Source organism: Argiope bruennichi, chromosome 4 (genome assembly GCF_947563725.1).
Source record: "Argiope bruennichi chromosome 4, qqArgBrue1.1, whole genome shotgun sequence".
NCBI lineage: Eukaryota > Metazoa > Arthropoda > Arachnida > Araneae > Araneidae > Argiope > Argiope bruennichi.
Window position 1 is genome coordinate 130580442 of NC_079154.1, and position 20966 is coordinate 130601407.

At 31.0% G+C, this 20966-nt stretch overlaps 1 protein-coding gene across 1 annotated transcript in view; it reads right to left on the reverse strand.

Moving 5' to 3' along the window:
- The window catches only part of LOC129967019 (hemicentin-1-like), a 500464-nt gene that overhangs the window by 73825 nt on the left and 405673 nt on the right, over positions 1-20966 (reverse strand). The window contains exon 10 of the mRNA XM_056081650.1: positions 10001-10261. Coding sequence (XP_055937625.1) covers positions 10001-10261 — 261 coding nt within the window. The remainder of the gene's footprint in view (positions 1-10000; positions 10262-20966) is intronic.

Here is a 20966-nt window from a genome sequence, read left to right on the forward strand (position 1 = left end):
AGCTAATTAAGATGTCAAAAGAATTTCCACTGCAAATGCAAATCTCTCTTTCCCTAATCGCTGCAGGGCACCGGCCCGCCTTCTGTCGCCCCGTGTCGGAACACACTGTTATTGGTATCATTCAAGAATAAACAAAAGGAAAAGTATTCAATTTTGTGTTAGTTTCAGGATAAAGTGGATTACTTAAATTTGTTCGGAAGAAATCCTGGACGAGATAGTTTCATTTTTTCTTATTGAAATCATTGAAAGCTTTCTTTTACCATTCGGTCCATTAAATCAGAAAATAAAATGCCTTCCCATTTACTTTTGATTCAATATTATTGATATTTATATTTAAATTGAATGACAATGCAACTGACTTTATGGTACAAGGGATGGCAATCAGAAATGCTCTGGAGTTTGCCACTCAACGGAACATAAAAGAGGCAAAGATAATTTTTGATTCAAGATCGGCTTTAATGGCTTTAGATTCCACTGGTGAAACAAAAAATAATATTAGGTATAAAAGAAAAAGCTGCTGAACTCGGTGTTGAAATTATCTGGATATATTCATCAGGGATATATTGGAAATGAAAAAGCAGATACAGTGATATGGAAGCTTTGAACTTAGAAACCAAAGAAATATCTTTCCGTAAATCGAAAATAGAACTCAGAAATGAGACTTAAAAACTAATAATTAAGTATTGGCAGCAGAGATGGAATATTTTCATCAAGGGGCGAACAACCTATCAACATTTTAAAAACGTTTCGGTTAACCGAATTCAGGGTGATTTTTTATCTTAACTAACTATACACTGGCCATGGTGTATTTTCTGTGCGTAATAGTCGTTTCTTTGACCAAAGTTCGACTTGTCAGTGTGGCAGCTCAGTAAGTTCTATAATTCACTTGATCAAATCCTGTGCACTATGGTCAGATCATATTCAGATGGCCAAGAAATCGGATGTCTCTTGAAATCGAAGAACTCATGAAAATTCCTGTCATTAAATCTTCTATTAGGGACATTTTGTCAAATCATTTGTATTTAGCTCTTCCCTAATGTAAAGAAGTTAACATTCATTTAATGTTTTTATGTTTTAATATTTTACAACTAGAGCGACTTACCTGTATGAAACAATCGGAATGACTTATCGAAAGAACTTAGTGAAAAATGCATTAATTGCAAACTGTTTGCCCTTGCTCTTGAACTAGAAAAAGAAAAGGTTCACAATCCTGCAGCAAAATTTTTAAAACTAATTTTTGACAAACAATTATTTCTTTTTTCCCTCACCTACTAATGCATTTGGAGAAAACTCCCCTTAAAATAAGGGGAAAAAAACTATTCAAATGAAGATAAACTTTCAAGCATAGCATACTTTGTTTTGAAGTTTAAATTTGTACAGAAATATTGAATTGGAAGATGTGTTTAAATCTTTTGTTGCTTTAAAAGCATGTAAAAATGATAATTACTCTTGTATAATACATTGGCATATTAATTAGCATTTAAACAGACTTGTTAAATTTCACTTGTCAAGCTAAAAATAATAATAATTTTTAATATTATATGTCTTTGAAATTTACCATTGTTAAATTATCTAATTCTGTAATTGGACGCTTTTATTTATATCGAAAAAAATAATGCATAATATTTATAATCATTTTTTATGAAATGAATTATTTTAGCCATTTTTATTATATATATATATATATATATATATATATATATATATATATATATATATATATATATATATATATATATATATATATATATATATATATATAGTGTTACAAATCTGCAAAGTTACTTCCCATCCCGGTTAGTTCAATCACTGGGAAGAAAGTTTTACGATCAGCTTTGTTGAATGCTGATCGGGTGCCACGTCAGTGATCCCAGAGCTTGGTGACTTTGGCGACAAAACAGATAGTACTGGAAATTTGCAGAATTTTAGTGAATGAGCCAATTGGAACCAAGATACATCGGATTGTCCCAGAACCTTCTCTTCCAGCTTCCCGGGAACTATAAAAGGATGGCAGTCTTAAACTGCAATCAATCGTGAAACGTGAATAGAGTCGACGAGAGGATTGCGAAGCAGTAGTGGGATAGTTGGATCAGTTCAGCAAAGCGCAAGTTTGGAGTGGGACACAAGCGATTACTGAATTGAGTTGTGTGCCAAATCCTGGAGTTTATTATAGAAGCAACATCAAGTTGTATGTGGAGTAGACAGTCGGGTAGTAGTGAGTCAGTAGATGGATTCAGTTAAAGTGAGGAGACAGAGTGAAGAATTGCAGATGTTTAGAGAGATCTTAGAGAATAACTATGTAGATTCACTCCTTCTGCTGAATTTTGTCTGGGCGCTTTGAGTGCTGTGGTTGTTATTACTACCGATTACTGCTTGTGAGCTACTGTTTGTTGTAGTGTTCTGCTGCGTTTGACTGTGCTCATCTCAGCTGTATATTTGTTATCCCCGTATTCTTGTCTTCGTATTTAATAAAAGTCGTCGTTCATTATTAAGACCTGCTGATTGTTTTCACACCATACACTCACTACAAGTGGACCCGGTGACTTTACGGTCTTAATGGGATTGAAGTTTCGTAACAATACATTATATATATATATATATATATATATATATATATATATATATATATATATATATATATATATATATATATATATATATATATATATATATATATAAGTTAAAAACATGTTGAAATATAAAATTAAACTGACCAGTTTATTAAAAGAGGAGGACTAGTTTTGTATCTTGCACAGATATTTCCTTCAGAAAATTTCCTTTAAATTAGAGAATTTAATTATTTTTACATGTTCAGTGAAATATTATATTATTTTCATTTCAATTCAAAATTATAAAGATAACGATTCATATCAAACTAATTTGTATTAATCTTTTTTTTTAACGATTAGGTAGATTTAGTGGCAGTATAAGAACTGTTAACATTTGATCAGTGTAAGAACTGTTAATGATAATTGTAAATTACATTGGAGTTGTCTTCCTGTGATGTTTCATACATGCTTGATTGCAGAAAGTTCTAGCAAGCCAAAGCAGCATGTCGACACTGTAGAGCTTATTAATTTACAATAATTGTATGAGCGCGAGTGTTATAATTTGTGAAAATATCCCTGAAACTCAATAACTCTGCACACTCAATGAATAAAATGAGTATTAAACTGAAACAGTAGCCTAGATCTTACCATATATTCACCGTGTCCTCATATGAATTACGCGAGAAATTCCAAGATGATTTATTATTAATAATAAAGAACATTCAATAGTCATTTAAACAGAGTTATTTTAATTCTATTCGAATTTATCACTTCCTTTATTTACCTGAAACTCTTGACTTTCTTCTGAAATCATTGAATTTCTTTCAATTATTCCTTAATTTAAGAATGTTAACTTTTAGACTTGTTATATCTTAAGAAGTATTTTATAGTCTGATGTATGATATTAGCTTCTATTATTTATATTTTAGAAGAAAATGCATGCCGTAATGATAATTACATATGTATATTACAGTACAAGTCACTGCGCTGACAACACTGCACACACTGATAAACAAGTACTGTCGAATTCAGTAGGCTTGAAAAGTTTATTATAATTATTTATACAAGAATTAGATAGGATAAAAATATCTGCAATTTTGAAAAGGATTAAATACTAATTTTTATTCCTAGAAACATAAAAATTTTCATTGCTGAAGATTTGCTTCATGTGGTTTACCTATTATTTAAGTTCATTAGACTAGGGCATCACATTATTAAATTTGGCTCCTTAAAAGAAAAACTGTTGAGCTGAGGCATAAAAGTATTTATTTAGCTTTTAAGTATTTTTTTAAATTAATTATGGTCAATTTTGTAGAAAATAATTTCAACCAGATGAAAAAGAATGGAAGAAATTCACAAATGTCATATCTTGAATTCATTAGGTAGCGGTTAGCCCTCAACTAACAAAATAAAAACTTTATAATGTTAAGACAAACTTGGGCGAAGAATTTTCAGAGAGAGAAAAAAAACAGGTGGGAAAAGGGTGGGTGAACAGAAAGGATGTAATAGGAATAGAAACATTTTAGCTCAAGAAAAATCGTAGTCTTCTGAATAATTAATGTGCATCAATTAGCGTTGGTTTGAGCGAGTGGAATTTTTTCTTGCGTATTTCTCTGTTATAATCTAATGACATTGTCTTTTCTGTCGTCCTCCAACCCCCGAAATCTTTATACTGATTACGTTAAAGATAGAAGTTTGAAGAAGATTTTGGATTTCTTCACTGTACTTCATTTAGTTATTTATTCACAGGATATCTACACCAAATATTATCTACAAATTAAAAGAAAATAACTGCGGATATTTGCTTTGGCCACGCGTTGTTCGATTTTTCAAGATTTCAAATTTTTGGGGGGATTTTTTTATCTTTACGAAATCACTCTCGATCATTATCGTAATAAACGACTTCTAAACGCAAACGCAATTCGAATTCTTGTTATTACTCAAAACGTAAAAACGTAATAACAGTTTTTAAACATAAAACAAAAATGTAACGTTTAGTTGATCCAGCTATACACAGAGAATTTAGTTGTTACAAAATGTAATGTGAGTATCTCGTGTATAAGCAATAACTGTTTAACGTCACAACTGAATTATCTTTTACATTATTTATTCGCAATCTTTGCGAATCAGTCAAAGAAACAAAATTCTTCACATTCGAAATTTGCAATGAAACAAAATTCTAATATGCAATACTAATTATATTTCGCGCATAATATTTTTATTCCATAACCCTCATTTTAGTAAATTCAATCATATACAGACAATTTGCTTAGTGTATTTAGTGTTGTGTGCTCTCTTCGGAGAAGTCGAACCCCGTCCCCCTTCCCAGATCAACCATGTCGAAATTATTGTGTGCCCCTAGTCATCATACTCTGCTGGTTTCCTTCTAGTTTGCGAAGATTGTCCCCCAACCATAAGCGTCAGGCGAAGTTCGACCACCAACATCTTAGTTTAGTGCATAGTAGTGTATTTAGATTTTTTTTTAAAAATCAGCATTGCATTTATAAAGGATGCGATTTATTGTGTGCTGTAAACATTGCTCTACTGTATATGTGTACTTTAAATATTGCATTCTGCCAAAGTTTTGATGTCTTAATAAAAAACGGAGGTGATATCTTTGTATGGTTAGTACGACTGTCAGGTGTGTAGAAGAGTTAATAATTGCAACATATTTCCCATCCATTTTTATTTATCTGTTCATCATGTTAGGGTAGGAAAATTGACTCCTTTCCTCAAATATTGTGTTCCTATAGATCTGTAAGCTGTACGTTTTATGCTTTATTTCAATTCAAAAATAATTTTAAAAAAAGGCACATATAGTCTTGTATTGCTTCGGAATCAGATGACTTTAGATTCAAGACAGGGAGATTCAATTATTATTGGCCACTTATAGGAGGCCACGTAAGTCGGATGTTTATTTTCTCTTAGGTCAAATGCCATCCGATTTACTAGATGCAGGAGATTAAAAATGCTTCATTATTGTCCTAACCGTTTGATTATATTTCAAAACGATGATGCTGCTTTATGATGAGATGTTAATATAATGGAAATATACTAAAGAATGATGTTTAAAATTTAAAAATAATTGTTTATCCCTATGTACGTTTGATTAACTTTCCTGCTGTTTATAATAATACGATATATAGATTTAAAAAAATAAATTTCAATATATTAAAATAGCCGTTAACCGTTATTGATAATGGTAAGGCCAACTTTAATAATCATACATTATCCATATAAATTCTAAATCATAATTTTGGTTTTCCGAGCAATTAAAGTTATGTACCTTTTTACATGCGAGTTGTTAGATTTTGCTGAAACAGAATAAAAAGAATCAAGCCCGTTGCAGATGTAAGAAAATTTGCAATCATATTTACTAACAAAACTGACATAGTACTAACAAAACTGACATAGTACTAACAAATCAGTGCAGTTATTTTCTGAATTAGTAATTTCCATTTAATAAATCAGACTGGAGTTGGTAGCAATATCTCTATGAACAACTTTAACGTCCAACTTTACCATCATCTATCGCTGATCCTAAAATTACACAACAGTTTTTAAAATTTATTTTTCACATATTATTTGCCTCATCATGATTTTTTTAAGATTTATATATAATCTGTAATAAGATCTTACCAATAATCGCAACTCATTTAAAGTAAAAATGTTTTCATCAGACCCAAGCTGAATTATAAACATAAGAAATGGGACACTAACCAATACATTTCACATTTCTTTATCAAGCAGATTTTTAGTTCATAGGAATTTCTTTAATATTTTTGACTGTAAATACAAACGAATTTGAAATAAGAACTATGTGAAAGTAATATTTGTTTTCACGATTCTAATACCATTTCACATAAATTGAATAATTATAAATTCGAAACTCGTAATGCAATTTCTTTTCACTTTAGTCACTGACTTTCAATTCTGTAACGAGGCTTTGTTGCTAAAACTCAAATGCAATAGTTAGAGTTCCTAAAATATTTCAATCATTCAATAAAAAAAGTAGGATTGATTATCTTTAAAAACACACTTATTTTACATTGGTGGTAATTAGTTATTATTAACTTTATTCAATAAATTAGTATAATTTCTTAAAAGGGAATCAATAAGCCTTCAAATTCATAATTATATTATTTTCCCAAAAATTATTTTACAACCTATCTATCTTTAATGTTCTCCTGGAATGTTAAGTTTTTTTTTATTTCGTCTTTTAAACTTGTTAAAAATTAAGCATCAAATAATAAGAATAAAAAAAACTCGGGAAGAAAGGAAAAGAACTGAGAGATCAAATTTTACCACTTTAAGAATTTCAAAAAGAAATTTAGATTATACCATTTTTTTGAAGATACAATAATACGACATGCAATTCAAATGGATTCAACAGGAAAAGGACTGTGATGGAGATTTTTTTAAAAATCTTAATTTGTTTTTATAAGCTTTCAATTAAGTAAAAAAATAATGCTAATAAAAGTATTCTAAGAAGATTATTAAGACAGTTTTACATGGCTTAATATTTTAAAAAAAATTAATAATGAGACCATTGTTTTGGAAATTTGATGGCAATGGATTTTGCAAGGAACTTGAAATAATGTAAATTTGATAATCGATGAACATGCACACTTAATAGCGAAAATCTTTAAATCCATTCCTGTGTTGCCTCCTAAAGCTTGTTGGGTGAAAGGTGCTAAGTACTACACCATATATATGCATGTATGTATATATATATGAATAACCAAGTTTCCTACTAGAAGAGAGAAAAGAGAGGGGGATTTCAATGAAAGTCATTAGCGACAGGCGAGAACCGATAACGTACATTGATTATCTGTTAAACAGAAAATATTTGAATGAGAGTTAAAAAGAACGAAAAAATGGTGCCAGCATTAAGGCTGAAAAGAAAAAGTTAGCACTGCAAATGAGGTATTCTCGAATACAAGGGAAGGGGGGGGGGAGAAAAGAAGAAAAGTGAAGAAAAAAAAACCCGTATTTATCGTATCGATTTTTTGCGAATAGTTGCCGAGTTGGAAACATAACTTTTTGCTACGAGCTATATGTGTGTTTATTGAAAAAATTCGATTCCATTTTTCTTAATGATGGCAAACTGCGTTCCAATTTGTATACATGAGACTTTACGGCAAGCTAGATAAAACATTCATATCGCCCAAAGAATGGTTCCGATGCCGATCGATTTTTTTGGCTCAAGTTTGAATAGCAAATGGAAATTTTTGTCGTAGGATATCTTGAAATATTATTAGGTGTTTCTGAAGTAAATGTCATATTGTGAAACGAGATTTTAGCGCCATTTGAAATGATTGTAATCAGCGAGGTGAGTTTGGAATCAGGAGACATTTGTTTCGACTCCTTATTCCGGAATAACTTCTAGCAAAACTATGACACATTTATGAGAGAAATAAAGTAGGTTTTCTTAATAATGCAGATAGAAAGGAACTATTTTGATATATTTTTTTAAAAAATCAGTTGAGTCATATCAATTTGTAATAAGAACGGCAAATCAAAAGAATATTTAGCTGAACTTTGATTTTTATTCCTCTTGTAACAGTTAGTCAGAAATGTACAATCTATATCTCTGAATACAGCTTAGTGACAATGCTGCGACCAGATACGACCAGGAACCAAAGTAACACAGTCTTTATATGGAGGCCAAAGGGACAAGTGGCAACGTTTTATACATTCTATACTAGAATTTTTTTTTTTTTTCATTTAAAGGGTGGAACAACGTAAAATTCCTGAATTTGTTATCCTTGTTTGGCTGTTATTATTGGTTAGTATAGCATTCTGTCTCTAGGATGTTGTTGCGAATATACAAGATTCTGCGTTTCTAAGGACCACGAACTGATTTTAAAATGTGAATATGCATATTTTTTAAATACTCCCATATTAATAATGCATATAGAGCGAAATTCGATTTTAAGACTTTTTATCTCACCAATTTGTGGTAAATTTCGATGATTTAGTCCCATTATACTTATAGATAGCTAATACCATTATTACACAAACACAGTAAGTGATTTAAGTTGTGAACCTTTTCCCGAACATAAGATTGGTGTGGCAGAATTAGGCTGATAGGGTACTTAAGTAGCATAAATGGATTCTATTCCTTCTAATTCATGCACCAGTCTCAATTCTTACTCATACAAATGGATTCATGCAATTCATATAGATTCATGAAACCTCTGAGAATACAACTTATAAAATAATAATGCTGCGTCGTTGCGGCTCTATTGCGTTCTTCTGCGCCATGCGTTTTGCAACCAAATCTTCAAAGCAATATTGAACTATCTTTGCCATTCTCCGCTGATTTTGGATCGATGTTGAGAAACAAATTAAGGGGATATTAACGTTATTAATGAATTATTATTGTTATTAACGAGGAAACAATTCGTTTTTTAAATAAAGGATGATTTATTGTAAACCGCAGGTTATCTTGAAGGTTATTTTTGGTAAATGTAACTTAAAACCAAAGATATCAGGGTGTTGATTTCAAAAAGGGCTCATATCAAACCAAAATATTAATACGGGGATCAGTACAGAGTAGACAGAGATCAGTACTTGAGAAGACAAGAAAGTGAATGTGCAATGAAATCACACTCTATCAGTAGTTTTAAAGTTTAATGCAGAAAAAAAATAACGTATAGAGTTCTCAAATTATTCATTTTCGCAGAATCAAAAACACAAATTTCAATTCGCATTTTTTGCTTTCGGTTCAAGATATTTATGTTCTTGATGAATCATTTACTTTTAAGTAGAAAACGCTAAATAGTTCTCACACTGAATTCATCGGTTTTCAGTTTCAATCGTTTCAAGATGGGATACTATTCAATGTGTAAAACCTTCAACAGTTAAATTACTATGCCTATTATAAATATCAAATCCCTTAATGATACTAATATAACTAACTTAATTGCAACATAAACACACTGCAGAAGTTTAACTTCTATGAATAAAAGTTAACACCGGTACACTTAAGTCTACAAAAAAGGTGGAGATAAGACATTCCTCACTAAAATCAACGTTCTAATATCAAATTTTTTTTCGGTCTCTACCACTTTGTTTACTTCTCTTACCTATCTGAGTGAACGCGAAACATCATTTATGAAACGTTTATCAAAAATGAAGGAATATCACTCTCCAGACATACAGGTCCACCCAAACTAGTTTATACATTTTCCATTCCAACTGGTGGATCGTAAATGAAAAATGAGTAAGCCAGCTTAAAAGAATAAATGTGCTTTAAGCAACCAGACAAAAAATGTGACTCTCTTTTGGTGTCCAGCGTTGTGCCTCGGTGTATAAATGAAATCAATACCATGGGTAAATTTTGTATGATAAATATGTTGAATTAACTTATCTTCTGTTGTCACGCGATCTTCAGACACATATTGTTGATTCAAAGGTAGCTAAAACTAAATAATGCTGCTGATTACCTGGAAGGGAAGTGAGCTGCAGCTTGCAGGGATCAGAAGGGCCGAGCGCGTTGCTGCTGACGCAGGAGTACCTTGCCAAGTTATCATCGGTCTTGATCACAAGGGTGTTCTCGTGCCTCTCATTTCTTTGCTGGACATTCAAGGACACATTGTCTCGGAACCATGAGAAGTTGGAGACGGCGGGATAGGCGATGGAACGGCAGATGAGCACCACGTTCCTCTGGTCATCGTAATCCTTGCGCACTGTGCAGTCCGGTCGATCTACAAACACAAGAATGAGAGTACTGTAAGGCTTTTACCAAATTTATTCATGCGAAAATGTTTATATAATAAAATCTAATAAATGCTTTTTGTGGAAACATTTTAGTGAGTTTTATTTTTAATACTTTCAGGTGAAGCGAAATATAATATTTGAAAATTCATTGATTCTATTTATAGGAATTATCAGTAATTCGTTCATGCATGCAAATGGATTTAGCATTTAATGGTGCTTTATATGTAAGGCCTTTAAATTGTAGCCTTAGGGAAGGATTGATCTGTGTGGAAGTATCTTGAAAAAGAGTTTTCAATTGTCAAGAAAGTCAAAGATCAATTTTTTTTTTTTAAGTTTGGACTTTTTTAAATAATGAAATGTAAATTTAAGCGCTTCAGAATGGCATTTAAAAGTGGAGTCATGAAAGCGAAACAGTCATGGCTCCAATTAGTTTAACATTGAAAGCAGAAAAAAAAACAGTTGGCAACACATGTAAAGCTTTAATCCACTCAGAAAGTGAATTTCACTTTATTGGAAAGTGAAACAAAAATATTATTGAGTCAACAATTTCATGGATGCAAATGAAAGATAAATAAAAGACAGAGCTCTTAAACTCAGAAAGGCGTCTATGAAAAAAAAAGTGGGGTTAGACTGATTTTATTACATAAAAATAGTAACAATAAATGAGTATTATGTAAAATAGATTCGAAATGTTATTTGTTAATGAATCTTATTTCATACATTCTCATGATTGATTTTATAATGTCTCTTCAAGCAAATAAAAAAAAAATGCTGCTTATCATCTCTTTTTTTAAAGAATTCATGTGTTTGAATATATCTTTCGAGAGAGGCGGAACTTATTTAAAACTTTCCTGTAGGCAAGCCCGAAGTAAACGTTAGTTTCATTTTTAATGGATAAATATCTTTACACACGGGATGGACTTTTCATAAAACTGAATCTCGAACCTCAGATGCTTTGATCACAAAGACAAAAACCACATATCCTTGAACAATTCAAATAATAAAACTCATCGGTTATCTACTTCTAGCAAGTGGTAAGGATTAAAAAAAAAAAGAAACTTTCGGACGAAGTTGTTTGCTATATTGAAACAATTATCCGTCCAATATAAAGTTCGGGATCTAATTCTGACCTAATGATTAATAAACGAATGTTAAAAAGATCGTGCTGTTTGCCCGCTGAATGTCAGTTACAATTCACTAATGCATAAGCTATGTCGAAAATATGAAGGGCATTTTCTTGGAATTGTCTTGCTTTTGCCTTTTGATATTTTATTGAACGAAGACTTTAAAGATATACTACCATCATATTAAATTATAAACTTATTCTTCTAATCTGGGCCTTCCCTTCGTTAGATTATGAGCGGTTTTGAATTGATAAATGAGGTTTTCTTTCGCGAATTAGCACAATTGCTCCTTAGTGAAAAGTTTGTTGAAGGTGTTAAGTATAAATCCTTTAATCATGAATCATAGTGTCTGTCTCTGTTATTAGGTTTAGATTTGGACCATATTGTCTCTTTAAAGTAATTCTGTAAGAAATACAATTTCGCTAAGACATGAATATTTAAGCAGAAAGCATTAAGGATTTGTTCTTTGAAAAGAATATAGCTATACCATCCATAATCATATCTTACCACGATGACAAAGATTAAATCTAGTCGCTAAGCAGACTTAAGAAACATATTATCTCTATGTGTATAAGTCGTGTTTGCATAGATAAAATTTTTTATACCTGGTTTGATAGCTAAGAAGCCAGTTAACCGTACCATATTGTTCGAGACGTTTACTCTATTCTTAACAGTACCAAACTACTTTTTTTTCGCTAATCTCGGCAGCAATCAAAAAGATAAATTGATTGAAGTTCTCCGAGTTTTTTCTGACATTTTCACCTAAACTGGTAAGATTCCGCAGATTGAAAAAATTGAAACACTTAATTAGTTCTAATTATCATACGTGCACTAATAAAAAAGTACTGTGTCTCACAGACTGAAAAATACATGAAAATACGTGAAAAACTTTCTTGAAAATGCTGTCGTTGATACAGGTTCTTCTTTGGAGAAAAGACTGAAATAATTATTTTGTATAGACTATCAATTGATGAATAAGACCCCGATGATGTATTTACGATTCTCTGAATGGTTTCGACAGCAAAAACTTTTTTTGTATGAAACTTTGATCTGAACGTTATTATTATTACTAAGCATGTGTAAGAAAAATGAATTAGAAATTTCTTTTTCATGAAATATCTTCGATGACTTTTGAATACAAAATAAAGAAATCAAGATGGACAAAAAAAATAATAAAAAAAATGCATCTGGAAAAAAAACAAAAACAAATCTGAAATCTTAAGTTTTTTTTTGCTGTGCAAATAAAAAAAGCATAAAAATGAGTACTTCTCAATAAAATGTTGGCAAATTTGCTTTTAGCCACTCCGCGTGGTTTTAGTTGCAGTTTATTATTGAATAAACAAAAGCAACCCCGTTTAATATGTTTATGAAGCTTTTTCCACTTCTTGTGTTCTCATGCATACTCCCTCGGGTCGTCCATTCCATTCGAAGCACTCTAAGAAAGGGAAGGGTCTTCAAAATTTAAACACATCCCTCTCTGTGTCAACACTGAACGATGTTGACATTAAAAACGCTTTTGTTGAGTCCTTTCCCTACTCAAGTTCGACACATTGTTAGTTTTAAGGGGGAGGGGAGAGACTTACATGATATTTTACTTTTAAAGCACTTCCCACGAAAGGAGGGCTCTGATAAATATCGATTATTGACAGAAAGGAGTAAAGATTCTATTTCTTTCTTTCTTTTTTGCTTCTTTATTTATTTAATTGATTTTTTTTTCTAATCCCATTGCCTCATAGTTACAACTTTCCAACTTGGATTGGAATAATTTTCATTTCTGCGTTTAGACACAAAAATTCACTTTTTTTTTTAGTTAGCTGTAGAAGTTTATGTTCTCCTTCCTTTCACTTTTTTTCTCGCTTTTCAGTTTCATGAAAAAATTTCATCCAATGAAATTCTTGTCTTACATTCAAAATCCACTTCCGGATTTTGGTGAATTCTTTTTACATTCATGAGTGTTAAGGATGTTCTTTGCTGCCTTTCTTCTCTTCTTTTTATATTTAAGAAGTTGGGGGGGGGGGGGTTAGGTAGCACAAGTTGAGGTAAGCCGATTTGAAAGAAGCCTTGATATATTCGAATTCAATCTGAAGCGTCTAGAGGGCTCAAGGCAAGCTAATCAATAATTCATTTTGTTTCTCCCTTTAGAGCACCGGTTATGTTGCCTTTAATTAAAGATTTTCTTTCCTTTAAAAATAAATAAAATATTTGGGGGGGGGCAGGGAACTAATGGCAACAAAGTTGAATTTAACTGTAACTATCTGAATTTTAAAAGGAAAAGTCAAAAGTGTTAAATAAAATTTTCTTAACAACTTGAAAAGTGTAATGCAAAAAATGAATTAATTTCAGATAGAATTCCATTAAGCGAAATTAAATTAATTTAACTGTCAGGTAGACATCACGATGGATTTATATATCTACATGACCACAGTCAACTTCTTAAGAACAGCAGTATTGATATTAATATATTGCTTTTATTTATTATTGAATATTGTTCTATGCGTCTTCTGTAGGTAATAATTCATTTACAAACATAAATCAGATAGTAGCTTGCTGTCATCCAAATTTGGTGAAAATAGCCAAACAATCAATATCAACCTTATTTCCAATGTTACTTTGATTTCCTTAATGAATATATATCTGAAATTAAAATTGCTTTTTTAAAAACTTGATTTTGAGGATTTAGAATTAAATTTATTATCCTTCGTTTTATTGTTCAAAAATAGTTTGAAGGGTACAACTTAACTGTAATCAGGCATCAAGGCCAGTATCAGAATTGAATCTGATTACGATTGTATGAAAAATTAAAAAAAATATATTTAGGATCCTACGTTAAGTCCCGTTTGTTATTATCAGATTCGTTCTGATAATTAATAAGGGATTTCAGACTGACCCATTTTTGTTAATGTATAAGTAAAAATTTAAGAAATATTAATTCGATTTTAAATATAATGCAACTGAAAATTTCTTCCCTTAAATTTTAATATGAATACAAATATTAGTCAAAAAATAATGAACAATTCACTACAGCGCAGTACAAGAGATTTGATATTTTATAAGTAGAAACACTGATCTTTTGGTTCTTTAGATATGTCGATTATTGTTGAATCCATTCGTTCTACTGCACTGCATCCATCTTTGTTTCTAAGACTAGACTTTTATAATGCCTTGAAGTCTAGAAGCCTGTCCTGAAGCAACGTTCACACGAAGCCAACGATTACGTACGATAGAAGGATACGTCTACTTCAGGAAAATCACCTGCCCCCAATGGGACAATGGCAAATAGTTGTCACATTTGAGTAACTTTCTGAGGTAGGCGTCATCTTCCATTGCTTCTAATAGTTTGTCTGCTTTACGCTTTTCTTTTGTAATAACTTGTAGCCGGTCATTAATGTAAGTTTACACTCGGCCAGTAAATCAACGCATGCGTATAAAAGGACTGATGCCCTTGTGATATGTTTGCCACAATTTCATAAGATAGTTTCAGGTATTCCAAGTTTGGCTATAAATTGCTGTTTTGGCGCCCCTGAATTTTCTTTTTCACTGCGTATCATATTTAGTGGTCAGTTCAGTTAACCCCGATCAATTGTTTCACGCTAAAAAAAAAACCTCTCAAAATTCTACAAACACTTGCACAATAAGAAAAGAAAAAAGAAAAAAAAAAATACGATTCAGTGGCATGTTGTTGTCCCGTCGGAAGAAGTACTTGCCATGGACCGAACAGCATTTTTCAGCCTTTCTACTCATGCGCTGCTTACTGGCCGCCTTATAACTGGCTGTAAACCACCTTTACACTGCTTTTTACATACTCAATAAACTCGTTGCGTTTAATTTCATTAGCGACTATATAAACCTTCAGTATTCTGAACATATAAATGGAAATTATAGAGTCAATGCTCTAACTGGTTGGCTAACCGAAAAGTCAAGTATATTACCGAAATGCAACATGATGTTTGCTACATATAATTTTGTTTTTTAGGTACACCGCATCAGGTCCGTGGAAGAACAATATTGCTTTTTAGTCTGATCATCCCACGTTCTGAAAATCTGGAAATCTCCCAGTGAATTCAATAAAACTATTATAAAACCATCAGTAATCTGAAAAATAGTGGCATTTTCCATTACGGTGATTTAAAATGCCTTATTACTCGTTGTCGCATTAAGATGCCACATACTTCATTCGGGTGGTTTATTTGGGGGAAAAGCAGGGAATAAAAAATTAGGAACAGTTGAAGAGGTATAGGGCTAATGTTTCTACCTTCAAATTTTTATTTCTTACATGCTTATTTTTAAATATCATTCTCAGTTTTGTTTTATGGACTTTTTCTTAAACCATAATAAATTCGTCCAGTTATCTTCGCATAGACATCCGTTTTTCATTCGTCATTAAAAGAGTTAACTTTTGCCCTTATTGTGGACACGGTACAGCTCCAAAACCTCAGATAAGCTAAAAAGTCTAATTTTTAGATCTTTGTCACGGTTTGAGTCTCATTTCTCCTCTCTCCAATATCTAAATCATCCTTGATAACGTTTTATGTCCAATAAATTGCATTTAAAAAACTCTAATCTTAAACAAAATGACTATGAAATACAGTTATAAGGAGAATCGACCAAAATAAATTGATATAAAATATTAAATATTATAACAAGTAAAAAATGACAAATTATATTACAGTACTGCTTGCAGTTAGGCTATGTATTAAATTTAAGCTTTACGAAAAAAACTTACGTTTTTACTGAATATAAAAAAAATATATGTTATTTTCCGAGAACAACCCTTTTCAATCAGTGTTTCGAAACAAGTTGATGACTTGAGCTCAATCAAATTTATAACACTCCTCCATGCAAAATGAGTTCGTCATAGAATAGAGAACACGACCAGCCGTAAATTTTATCTCCTACATTTGCATGGATTCTCTTTTTTCATACACGCTAGAATGGAATAACTTCACTTTTTTTCCACTTCCTTAAATACTTTTTTCTTATTTCCCTTCCCGAATCCGATAAATATCATCAGGGCAAATAGCCGCAATCAATTCGTGCTATCATCGCCTGCTGTATCTCTGGAGGCGAAACTGAAATACTACAATTACCCTATCAAACTAACTTCGTTTATAAGCGATGTTATCGCCAGATGGCGCGGACGCTTGTGTCTTGATCTCTCCTTGGATTTTATCCCTCTAGCCATATTTCCATCTTTTTTTCCCCTCCATTATACGAGAGTTTCAAATGACGTGTCTTTTACCTTTCATCAAGCTTACACAGCTGATGTATATCGCAGCCAGAAATAAATGTAACATTTTTTTTCTTTCATATTCAGTACATTTCGGAAACTTTGTGATATTTTTTGTTTGAGGAAGTGGAGCCCTCCTTTTCTTTGCATCCCCTGTTTTGATCGAGAAGTGCTTTCCGGCAAAACTTCGCTCCCCCAGCCACCCGATCATCCGTTTTTCACATTTCCGTTCCTGCCTGCCATGCACCGTTTTCTTTTTCTCGGTAAGAGAGAGAAAGAGAAGAAAGTTTTAGCAGAATTTTTCTCTTTTCTTTTTCTTTTCTGTAATAATCTTTATGGAAAAATCGATTCTTATCCGAACCCAAAATGAGACGTTCGTGTGTCCTTTTTTTCGGGGGGGGTGATGATCTCTTCTGATATCTAAAAGATATCGAACATATAAAACCTTCTCCAGGTCAGAATATTGAACTACAAAAACCTTCTTTACATTGGATATTCTCAAATCTTGAATTTATTTTACAAGGCTTCATTTATGAATGCACGCAATTCTACCGACATTTTTCCGCTCATCAATCATATCGTGAACATTTTTAAATTACTTATTAACTTTAGAATAATTCATTAAAGCTGTTTTATATATTATGATTAATTGAGACTTCTGCGATAGCATTATGGCAGAAGTAACGCGATTCGATTGCAGAGCGATATGATGAGAGTTACTGCATATGTGATCCTGCTCAAACTAAATCAGAAGTCTTGTCGTGCCTATGAGTTTTCTCGGGGGGAGATCTGAAATGTAAAGTGTGGGCTAGTAGGTCTTTTATTCATAGATCAAAGTTATAAAATCTAATCATCCTCGTGTTACCCCTAAGCGGTACAAAAATTATTAAATTCAGCGAAAAAACAAAATCTGAAATTACTTCTTCAGCTATCCGACTAGGTTCGGAGATGAATTTTTTAAAATAATGATACATAAACATTTTTATTGTACCATATAGCTAAACCAGTCTTGAAAGGCCACTATTAGAAGAAAAAATACACTCATTGTCTTTAGGTTTTTAAAAAAACTGCTTTTTTAACAAACATTTAGCAAAGTTTTCAATGTTAGAAGAAGCTGAGTAAGTTGAAGAATGATGGAAAAATTTAATTTTTATTTCACCGATATATAGCTCAAAATTCATAAAATGTAACGGACCTCAAGATAAAAACTATTTTAATAAATAAAAATTTTATGAGCATTTGAAGTTTAACATTAATGATTTTTTATCAAAATTTGCCTATGTTTTGAGCTTAAAGTGTCTGTAAAACATATCTAAATGAAGCTATCTTAATATCCGCGGTCTATCACACCCACAAAGGGTTTGGGTAACAAATTCAACAAATTTCATGAAATTTTATTAAACTGATTTTAAGATATCACATTTTCAGTGAATCAAGCGTTTAGATATTGAACTTGTAAATTAGATTATTCAAGTACGCTGAAAATAAATGCAGTTTTCTCAATTTTTTAATAGAAATGTCAGAAATAAACTCACTACGGCTGAGTAAATAGAGAGATAATAATAAAAACAGCCTGTTTTATAATCTACGAAGTTTGGAATTAATTTTCAGATGGAAAAATCCTTTTTACAATCTAGTCGTATATACCTTAAAACAAGAATTTTACTTTTAAAATCATTGGAAAATAAATCTAAAGTTCTTAAATTATTAAGAGAAATCTAATTAGTGCATTCGACGTCATGGGTCAGCAGTTTGGCGGATTGATTTTCTAACGCAAAGTAAAAGAATTTTGTCACAGTTTCCGATAGTATCTGAAATCTATCAAACGATAGCCGGTTAAGAATTGTTTTAACTACCTGAAAGCCTTTTAAGTGCAGTTCACAGCTATGAGTAATTCATTTATTGAGACAAAAATCAACTGCTTTTTTAATATCTGAGATATGGAGGCTCATTTAGAAGTCATTCTAAACATTTTTTTCAATAAAACGTTTGTCCAAGGCGAATATGATCTGAAGGACAAACTTATTTATAACTAGAGACTATTTTCAAAAATATAGATTAAATATTAATTAGTAAAGCAATAGAGGCGGTAAAAAATCCTTCAATGAGAAAAAGTAAAAGTAAAATAAAAAAAAAATCATTTCAGATTTTATTGATGTATTATAAATTAGAAAATATTTTTTTGCAATAAAAACATTTAAAGGTATAAGACATCTATAAAAATATTTTAAATGTACTTGTATTTCGAAAACATTTAAAGAATTTTTTTCATGAAAATTTGGGAATAACCGTATTGCTTTCCATTGTGGATTCATTTCTTTTTAGTTTTGTTTAATGCATCATGTCTTTACGATTTGATTCTAGTTCACTTAATTTAGATTTTAAAAAATATATTTTCTATGCTTGAGTATGCTAATAAAAGCGTTTTTTTAATTTTTATTAAGTTTTAGTTTTTAATGTATTCACAATGATTTAAAAAAATTAATAACAAATTTGAAATAAAAATATAGATTCTTGTATTTAATTTTTTTGTAAATTGACAACCAGCTGGTCCTTTTTATTTGGAATCACTATCTAATAAAAATTAATCTATTAAATAATAATTTGCTAATATTAAAATAAGAGAAAACAACAGTAAAGTATAATTTAAAGGATAACAAAAAATTTTCTGTGCCTTCTAGAAATTTAAACAAGACTAATTTGAATTTATTGGAATAACGCGGTCATTCTAAAAGTGCAAACAATAAAATGTACCAACATTAAATTTTTAAAAAAATTAGACGAAATGTAATGTAAATCTTGCAATTAAAGAATCTTTGTCACAAAAAAATGACACCTTTTTCACAATGGATTAGAAAGTGTTAATAAACCCATTTCTCTGTGGTCTAAAATAATCTTGCATAATTTTTGGTGTTAAAATATTTCACGTGTTCTTTTCTTTTCAGTAAATGCCTAAATTCAAGAATTCCACTCTTTCAAGACCGAACAATTCTTCCAGAAATGAAACTTGAATCTAAAATTGAACAAAATATAAATTAACATTTCAATTTTTAATGTTATATATATATATATATATATATATATATATATATATATATATATATATATATATATATATATATATATATATATAAATTCTAGAAATTATTTTTATTTTGTGAAAAAAAAGAAAAACAAAGTTATGAATTATTTCAGGTGTGTAATATTACTTTTAACTTTAATTAAAAATATTTCTTCATTACTTCTATTTTTGCGTTTACCGGAAAAGGCACAGACTTTCTCTCTCTCTCTCTCTAGAAAAGTTTAGACTGCAATAAAGTTCAAACGAGTTACAACAAGACGAGAAGAAAAGCCATCCTACTTTTTAATTCCTTTTCGAAATAGTTATTATTTTTAACGAGTTTGGCAAAATAAGCCTCGGGCTTCAGCCCCTCCTCTCCTCCATTAAAAGGAGGAGAACAAAACAGAAATCTTAAAATTGGTCGGAAACTTTAATTATTCTTCTCGAACTGTTCCGAGAGTGCATCCTCCTTGATCAATATTTTTCTGCAAGTTTTCGAAAGCGTCAGTAATTATTATTCCAAGTCCTTACAGAGAGCAAAAAAATAAAAACTTTAAAAAAAATTAATGGAGAGTGGAAGGAACAGAGAAAGGGTGATTCGGACTTTTCCGTAAATGACGTCGCTTCCACAATGGGCGTAAAACTTTAATTATACCACAATTCGTGAGTCTGCAATCCATCGTAAAAATTGTCGCGGTCTCAAGTGAGGGAAATTTAAAATTTAGTGTTGACTGCAATGAGCCACGAAGATTTTGAAACAGAAAGAACTAGAAAAGTAAGGAGAAAAAAGAGAAAAAGTATGTACAATAAGTTCCAAACATTCAATTTGAAAGAGAATTCGTGGCATTCTTCCGTGTAGAAGTCATTCTGCGCAACTTTGAGACAACTATATAGGCTCAAATATATATAGCCTGACCTCCCCCCCACTCCTCTAAAAAATGGGACACACATTTATATTCCTATATACAGCAAACAGACACATATTTCCTATTACAGAGTTTCATTAAATAAGATGGAAAATTGTATGAAAATATTATATTTTTGTGAAAATAGAAAATAAAGAGTTAAAAAATTAAATTTGATACGACCCCTATACTTCAAAAATAGTAACATGACTTTTTAATATTCATCTCCGTACATATACTGAATATACAACAAAGTCAATAGCAGAGATATGCTTATTTTGAAATTTAGAGGGTTTAATCACAAATTTAGATGGAAAAACATTGATTTCAAAAATGTAAATTTATTCAATATTGAAAAGTTATCACATGCAAATA